The sequence below is a fragment of the Adiantum capillus-veneris genome, chromosome 5 (assembly GCF_014529385.1).
Source record: "Adiantum capillus-veneris isolate H3 chromosome 5, ASM1452938v2, whole genome shotgun sequence".
In the NCBI taxonomy this organism is placed as follows: Eukaryota; Viridiplantae; Streptophyta; class Polypodiopsida; order Polypodiales; family Pteridaceae; genus Adiantum; species Adiantum capillus-veneris.
Window position 1 is genome coordinate 162,260,068 of NC_140935.1, and position 9,228 is coordinate 162,269,295.

The 9,228-nt window shown below is 43.7% G+C and overlaps 1 protein-coding gene and 1 pseudogene across 1 annotated transcript; both read right to left on the reverse strand.

Annotated features, from left to right (window-relative positions):
- Positions 1–220: 220 nt before the first annotated feature.
- Positions 221–520, reverse strand: LOC147458457 (uncharacterized). Its single transcript, XM_086511852.1, has one exon. It carries the CDS (start codon positions 518–520, stop codon positions 221–223), a length of 300 nt encoding a protein of 99 aa, XP_086367978.1.
- A 95-nt stretch (positions 521–615) lies between these two features.
- On the reverse strand, positions 616–1,124 carry LOC147458458 (uncharacterized; annotated as a pseudogene).
- Between the last annotated feature and the right edge of the window lie 8,104 nt (positions 1,125–9,228).

Here is a 9,228-nt window from a genome sequence, read left to right on the forward strand (position 1 = left end):
ATCTAGAATTGTAAATTCCCACCAAATACCATGTGATACACAATATTGTTGAAAGTCATTGCTTTTGTATTCCCCACCATTGTTTGTCTTCAGTGCCTTAATTTTGCGATCCAATTGTGTCTCGACCGTAGTAGCTACAGCAGATCTCGGCCTTTCTTTTAGGGAGGGTCTCGACCTTGGACAGTAGGCCCCTCTCTCCCTTCTCTACTAGACCCGTTGCTTACAGCCTCTGTTCTTTTATGGCTTGGACGACCTCCATGCCTTTGAACTCGCACAGTCCCCCCATGCAACTTGCGACCATATGCATGGAACTCGGCCTGCCAAATACCCTTCCCAAGCCCTGGTGGCCTCCATTCTTGGTTTTCTGCAGCAGCCTACTAATCTTGTAAACTGCACCACCTCGTGGCACTTCCAAGCCGTCCTCCTGCTCATTGTAACGGTGGCCACCCGTGATGGCGACCCTCTCCACCCTCTCCTTCCATGGTCGTGGCCCATCCCTTGCGGCTTGCTTTGACTGCATACAGCGCAGCCGACTACCCAATGGACTGCAGCCTTTCACCAATTGCAGCCCGCCATGCCAGTGCTGCCCCCTAATGGCGGCCCTCCACTTTTTCCTTATGCAACCCCCGCCACTTTTGGTGGCCTCCCTCTCGCATGCCCGACAGATGGCAGCCCCTCCTACTAACGGCTCTCCTTCTTGCTATATCTCTTGCCCGTTTTCTGCATGGTGACTAGACTACCAAAATAGTCTTTTTTTTTTAAAATTCCTCTCAAGTTGGGCCACCTTCCCACGAGAGAATGCTCGGCACGACACCCCTCAATCCCTTTCTCCACATGCCTGCGATTGCGAGTTCCCATTGCATAATAAAACACTTCATAGAAGTCATCATAGAGAGTGGATAGCTAGCTGGTCGCACAAATGAGCCATAGCCAATGTTGCATACCACACCGGAAAGAGAACCATCCTTACAAGCATCGGCAACCTTGCACTGAATAGAGCTAAAATTCCATGAATGGCCTACCAAATGCCACATTAGGCATACACATCCCAGCAAGTAGAGTCTCCTACAGACATCTCGCTCCAAATCCCATATCATAAACCTCACAGCACCTGTATCCAACATCCCTTGTCCCGCTCACTACCTTATGATATAAACACCTTCTCTTGTCACCTGTGATAACAAGAAACACTTGTAGTTTCGACTAGAGAGTACTCCATCCCTGTGTACGTGACTCCTGGCTGCATCAAATACTTGCTCAATTTCCTTGTCATTTGCTAGCAAACTACCATGCCTAGGCTTCTTGCACTTCCATAGGCTGACCATCTTTAGTTGTACTAGCGTGCCTCTAACTAAATATATACATAGGGCCCCAATCACGCCCGCTACATGTTATTTCTTGAGCCACTCTGAGAGAGAGAGAGAGAGAGAGAGAGAGAGAGAGAGAGAGAGAGAGAGAGAGAGAGAGAGAGAGAGAGAGAGAAAGAGAGAGAGAGAGAGAGAGGGGGGGGGGGGGGGGGGAGGGGGGGGGGGGGGGGGGGGAGAGAGATGACCGCATGTCATAAAATCTAATATCTAACTAACCCAAATGATTTTCTCATATTAAATTGATCACTTAATGTGGGAGAATAAATGGGAACAAGTGTTAAGATATAGGTATGTGCTTATAGATCTATCTCAACACGGGGCCAATGGTAAAGGGGCCCAAAAGGGAGATGGTCTATCAAAGAGCAAGGCTAATCAATGGAGCATAAGACCTTAGGGTTAGCTTCATTGAAGACCTCCAATAAATGTATGTAAAAAGTCCTTTGACCTTAAGTAAGCTAGGGCTGAGCTTGAGGTGGGAACCCGGCCCAAGCTCGAGGTGCTTGTCCTGCTTGAGGTGCTTGTCATGCTTGAGGTGTTTGTCATGCTTGAGGTTCTTGATTAAGATACTTGAGGTGCTTGACTTGCTGCATGATTAAGGTACTTGAGGTGCCTTGAGAAGCTTGCCTGAGATGCTTGTGGGAACACCCCCTAGTTCAAGTGCTTTGTCATGCTTGATGAGTAAGGTGCTTGATCACCTAAAGTCAAAATCATCCCTACAAGAGGGGGGGCGAGCCCTTTTCCTAGGAGCTAGAGAGAGAACACCCACTCACACACACAAGGGAAGCCCCAACTTGAAGAGGCAACAAGGACACATGTCAGGCCCCTACCCATGTTACCTTCATGTGTTGCTTGAAGCCTATTGGCTAAGCTTCAAAGGGGTCCAATGATAAATTACTTGAATTATCTAATTGACTTTTCATTTATCAAGTCCTCTCTCTCAAAGGGGAAAGGGGGACACTTGTCCCAAGGCTACCCATGTTGCTTGTAATGGCTCTTGCTTGTGATTGGCTAGGCCTGGAAGGGTCCAATGAGCTTCAGGCATGAGCTACAAGGGGGGGTCGACCCAAGCAAGCTAGGGGGGTGCCTAGGGAGTATACTCACCCACACACACTCACAAGCACTCTCATTGTGTGATATGCAAAGTGCAAGAGCTCCCTCTCCAAGCAAGTAGAGGTTGAGAGCCTACACCAACACTCTTGGCTATGGAGTGCAAATCCAACCAAGAGCCATGCTTCAATGCTTAAGCTTGCCATCTCCTTCTTCTTCATTACTATGCCATTATGTATGCTAGCAACAAGAGTATGATAAGTGAGGAACTAATTCTTTCTCCTACGAAATGTTTCTTCTTCCTCTTCCCTACCCTCATTCCCTGCTAGCTCTCTCCACCTTCGAAGGTGTTTGAGGTCTTGGGACTGAGGCTTGGGATAGTTAAAGCTTTCTTCAAGTTTATGTTATGTTTGTGGTGCATGAAGCCTTCCATCTTCATGGCATCACCTAGGTCACAAGGAACACAAAGACTGTATTGTAACAAGTCTCTCTTTATGGGAGAAATCATAATACAAATGCCTATTGGAGGGGGGACCGGCTCCACATAAATCCGGTCCTCAATTGTTGTCATGTTCTCTAAACTCTCTCTCTTGCAAAAGTATTGTCTATGCCAAGTTAACTAATTGCTATGATTATGTTGCTATCTTCAATTATGTCTACCCGCTATGCTCACAAAATCATTTCTTGAAAGTACTCTCATTAAATTCCGCTATTCTCAAATTGAATAGGCAAATTCCATTACATTGGTATCAGAGCATTTGGTTTCTCTTTTCTTGCTTAAGAAGAGAGGTCCTTAAGTAGCCTATAAATGGTTGATGTTGTTAATTATAATAGAGTAAGTGGAACTGGGATCTAATACCGGTTTTGTTAAGCCCACTATGTGGGGGATGGTGCACACCTCGGGAGCTTTGGACTTAATAATGGAGTCTTTTTAGACTTGCCTACGGCTTTACCATTATTGAGCCATAAGAAGTCCGAAAGGAGCTAGCCCTTGGCAACTCTGCTATGTTAGACCTACTCCTCTACTCTCCATAATTAACCACTTTGAGTCGTGGGGGTAGATACTTAAGAGCCGATTTTCAAAGGCTAAGAGGAGTGGCAACTAAGGTTTTGAATTGCCAAAGCATACACTAAGTACATACATAAAATTTTGTTAACATGGCTGACAATAATCAAGAGAGTAGAATGAACATTGATAGCTTTGATTTTGCACATGAAGGTGCTAATGATGATGCTCCCATGTTTGTGAATTATCTTGTGACTAGGTTGCAACAAGCTATCTACCTTGCAAGCCGAAGTTACTCAACAACTTCGTGCCTATGGAATTTCCCTTCCTCTCCAAGAGGAGAGAGAGCTTAGGAGGCCTCTTGAAGAGACCCCCAAAAGAAGACTCTCTCCCATTCGAGAGGAGGAATCCAAAGAGAAAGAAAGCAATGAAAGTCTAAGTTCTTCTGAAGATGTGGCTCCACGAAGAAGGCGGTCTAGACGATCGCCTACTCCTCCCAAGAGGAAAAGAGCAACCCATAGTCCTTCTCCTCATCACTCTCAAAGGCAAGAGAGGAAACAAAGGAGGAAAAGGGCTAGGAAGAGGTCACCCTCTTCTCCTTCTTCTTCACCTTCCTTCTCTTCCGATGAAAGTTATGGCTATTCTTCTAGAGAATACAAGAGGGGAGGACATCGCAAATCATTTCCTGCATGGCGAAGGTCACAAAAGCTAAAGAAGTTCAAGGAGGGAGGAAAGAGTATCTCTTTTCTCACCTACCATGGCACCTTTGGTGCTACCAACAAAGTGTTGGCCTTCATCCAGCAATTTGATGCGGCCTTTGGGGACGAGGGCTTCACAGAGTCCTCCAAGCTACACCATGTAGCTATGCACTTCCAAAAATCAGCTCGTCAATGGTGGGCTAGCCTTCGTGGCAATGGAGAAGTCCCAAAGACATGGAAAACTCTACGAGTTTCCATCATGAAGCAATTTCTTCCAAGCGATACTAAAGATAAAGTTCTTACCGAATGGCGCGGCTTGAAGCTCCTCTCTCATGAGTCTATCAACAAGTATGTAGATAAGTTTTGGGATTTACATCTCAAAGCTACTGTCTTTCAAATGATAGACTTTGCCGAGCAAAGAAAGCAATTCTGTGCGGGATTACCTGAAGAGATGGCTGAATATATCAACTCTCAACGGCCCGGTACTATTACCGAAGTAATCCACCACACCATGGTTGCTTCACGCATCAATTTCCATCAAGGGGCTAGACGTAATGTCAAGCCCATGGAAAACAAAGATAAAAATGATGCAAAGGGGAAATCCAATGCTCAAAATAATTCCCAAGGCACTTCCAACAACAACAACAACAACAATCGGTCCAAGGAGAAGGGAGTTTACAAAGGTAAAAACAAACTCTCTCCTGAAGAGCTTGAAGCTTTTCGCAAGGACCATAAGTGTTTCAAATGTGGGGAGCAAGGACATGGCTATCGTTCTTGCCCCAAGAAGAATACTCGCAATGAGACTCCTAGGGCTTCCACCATCGAAGCTCCAAAAGAGGATGCTCATTGCAAAGGATCATCACTCTCCTATGCTTGGGGAAAGGTAAGAGAGCATGATGCCTTCATCTTGTTTGACCCTGGCTCTACTCTCAACTTCATATCAATAGAGTTGGCCACCAAGTTGGGCATTCAAGCTTTTGAGATGGGAGATATAGTAACAGCTGATGCAGCTTTCAAGGGACAACAAGCCTCCGTTACTCCCTTGATTGGGAAGTTGAGGCTTCATGTCCAAAGCTATGTCGACAAAGAAGACTTCTTCATCTCTCCCCTCCAACATCAGGATGTTATCCTAGGGGCACCATGGTTTGATCGCATGGCTGCCAACATGAAGTTCCCTGAAAGGAGAATTTACTTCACCTACAGGGGAAAGAACATGTATGTAGATGCTAGTGAGCGTGGTCGCACTATTCCACTTGTAAATCCTCTTTCTTTTGATAAATCAATGAAGAGCTCAGTTTCTGCGTACATGATTTATGTCAAAGAGTCTCTAAAAGCTAATAATGTTTCATCAAATGAAAATGATAGGAATCAAGAAGAGTTAGACTTGTCTACTTTTCTAAAAGGATTCCAAGATGTGTTCATCGATGATATCCCTATGGACCTACCTCCAAAACGAGGGGATGATGACCATCGTATTGAGCTCCTTCCAGGAAGCTCACCGCCTAACAAACCTCCTTATCGAGTCTCACAAGCTCAACAAGAGGAGATCATGAGGCAAGTACAAGAGCTGGTAGACAAAGGGATGGTGAGGCCTAGTTCCTCTCCCTTTTGTTCTCCAGTCCTTTTAGTGCAAAAGAAAGATGGTACATACCGTATGTGTGTGGACTATCGAGCACTAAACCATATCACTATTAAAAACAGATTTCCCGTACCTCGGGTAGAAGATCTGTTTGATAAGCTACAAGGCTCTACCTACTTCAATAGGATTGACCTTAAGAGTGGCTATCATCAAATAAGGATAGTGGATGAGGATATCTTAAAGACCGCGTTTCGCACAACATTTGGTCTTTATGAACATCTAGTCATGCCTTTTGGCTTGACTAATGCACCAGCTACGTTCAATCGTTTGATGGAGAAAATTTTTAGACCATATCGACAATTCACTGGAGTGCTCTTCGATGATATCATCATCTACTCCAAGTCTTTGGAGGAACATAAGCAACATCTCCAAGTGATTTTTCAAGCCTTGAGGGAGAACAAACTTTTTCTCAACCAAAAGAAAAGTGAATTCTTCCTTCAAGAGATTCAATATCTAGACCATATTATCTCTCACGATGGTATTCGTATGGATCCATCAAAGTTAGAGGTAATAAAATCATGGCCTAACCCAAGGAATCTACATGAGCTAAGAATCTTTATTGGTATGTGTGCATACTATAGACGCTTCATAGCAAAATTCTCTCAAGTGGCAGGACCACTACACGACTTAACCAAGAAGAACGTTAAGTTTGTATGGACTGCTAAGGAGCAAAATGCTTTTGAAAAACTCAAAGAGAAGCTTACTTCCCAACCAGTCCTCGTGCTTCCGGATCTCTCAAAGCCCTTTGAGGTCCAATGTGATGCTTGTGGTGATTGCCTTGGAGCGGTTTTGCTTCAAGAAGGGCATGCCATAGCATATGAGAGCCGAAGGCTCAATGGTGATGAACGAGTCTTGGGCATTTATGAGAAAGAGCTTTTAGCTGTTCTACATGCCCTAGACACATGGAAGCACTACCTATTGGGGACTCCATTTATCCTACGAACCGACCACCAAAGTCTCAAGTATTTCATGACGCAAACCAAGCTTTCTGACAAACAAATGAGGTGGGCAAATTTTCTTTCGCAATTTAATTTTCATATTGCTCACATAGCTGGTAAGCACAATCAAGTTGCCGATGCACTTTCACGAAGACCAAAAACTAATGCGGTGTCTATAGCTACTCACAATGATCTATCCTCTATGATAGATGAGTATGCTACTAACCCTGACTTTAGAGACATAATGTCAGCCCTTGCTTTGGGGAAGAAAGAGGAACCATTCACCTTGCAGGATGGTTATCTTCTTCACGGCAATAGGCTATGTGTTACCCATTCCCTTCGTGAGAAGGTTATGTATGAATCCCATGCTCCTCCATATGCAGGGCATAGAGGTATTCAACCTACTCTCCGAGGAGTAGAGACGTATTTCTATTGGCCTACCATGAAAGTGGACATACAAGAGTATGTTTCAAAATGTGTAGTATGCCAAAAGACCAAGTATGATAGAGGGAAGCAACCTTGATTACTCCAGCCATTGCCTATTCCAAATTCACCATGGGAGAGTATATCCATGGATTTCATCTTTGGATTACCCAAGTCTATCCATGGGAATACAGGAATATGGACAATAGTCGACAGGTTTAGCAAGCAAGCACATTTTATTCCTGTCAAAAAGACTATTAAGGCACATCAAATGGCAACTCTCTTCATATCTCAGATTTTCAAACACCATGGATTACCCACATCCATCGTGTCAGATAGAGATCCTAGAATGACCAGTAATTTTTGGAAAGGTCTCTTTGAAAATCTAGGAACAAGATTGAATTTCTCTTCGGCCTATCACCCACAAACGGATGGCCAAAGTGAGATAGCCAATCTTACGATACTCGATCTACTCAAGACTTATGTTACCAAAGTAGATCAACGCTCACAATGGGAAAAGTATTTACCGCTAGTAGAGTATGCCTACAATAATACTGTACATACTTCTACGGGCAAAGCACCTTTCGAGATCATAGAAGGAAGACCTAAAAGTCCCTTGCTACTGAAAGTACATGGGAAAATCTTCGCCGCCGATGAGTATAGCCGTGACCTACAAGAATCTCAAAAGATTAGGGAGGCTATAGCCATCTCTCAACAAAGGCAAAAAGCTGCTGCTGATAAGCACAGAAGAGCCTTAATGTTCAAAGAAAATGATTGGGTCTTACTCAAGTTTCCTAAGGCTCGATTAAGGCAAACGACGGGCAAAAATCCTACGGGCCATCAAAAGTATTATGCTAAACTAGCAAAAAGATACTATGGTCCTTTCCAAATCTTGAAGCCTATCAATGAGACGGCTTATCAACTCAAGTTGCCCAACCATTGGCTTATACACAATGCCTTTCATGTAAGCTTACTTAAGCCCTACAAAGGAGAGCCACCAATTGAACCAATTATTGAAGACCCTCCCGAAGTTGAAGACCAAGAAGAGGTGCTACAACCCGAAGCTATCCTTCGGCATGAAGACAAGTACTACGACATGGTAAGATTATCCGACGGTATCTTATTAAGTTCAAAAATTATCCTTTTGAAGATGCTAAATGGATACAAGGAGTACAACTTAAGGATAGTATGAACCTTGTCAATGCTTACAATGCTACATTAGAGTAAGCAAATGTACAAATTTCTTTTAAATAACTCATGTTTTTGTCTTATATGACTAGTCCTCTTTTTAATTGTGCACAAATTTAACTAGTATGCATGCTTAGAATCATGTTTGTGATGACGACGTCTCTCAAACACCAAGTAGAATTTGTGACTCTACTATGGGAGAATGAAATGGACTAAAAGAGCAGACATGCTTGCGGCAGCTATGTCTCCCAAGCACCAAATGGATTAGTCATCCATCTTGGAAAGATGTCGTAGGGTAAAAAGGGATCCTTTACCCGCTAAGTACGATTGACTAATGACTAAGACTTTATCTTTTCTACCTCATAGTCGAGGACGACTATGATTTCAAGAGAGAGGTAATGTCATAAAATCTAATATCTAACTAACCCAAATGATTTTCTCATATTAAATTGATCACTTAATGTGGGAGAATAAACGGGAACAAGTGTTAAGATATAGGTATGTGCTTATAGATCTATCTCAACACGGGGCCAATGGTAAAGGGGCCCAAAAGGGAGATGGTCTATGAAAGAGCAAGGCTAATCAATGGAGCATAAGACCTTAGGGTTAGCTTCATTGAAGACCTCCAATAAATGTATGTAAAAAGTCCTTTGACCTTAAGTAAGCTAGGGCTGAGCTTGAGGTGGGAACCCGGCCCAAGCTCGAGGTGCTTGTCCTGCTTGAAGTGCTTGTCGTGCTTGAGGTGTTTGTCATGCTTGAGGTTCTTGATTAAGATGCTTGAGGTGCTTGACTTGCTGCATGATTAAGGTACTTGAGGTGCCTTGAGAAGCTTGCCTGAGATGCTTGTGGGAACACCCCCTAGTTCAAGTGCTTTGTCATGCTTGATGAGTAAGGTGCTTGATCACCTAAAGTCAAAATCATT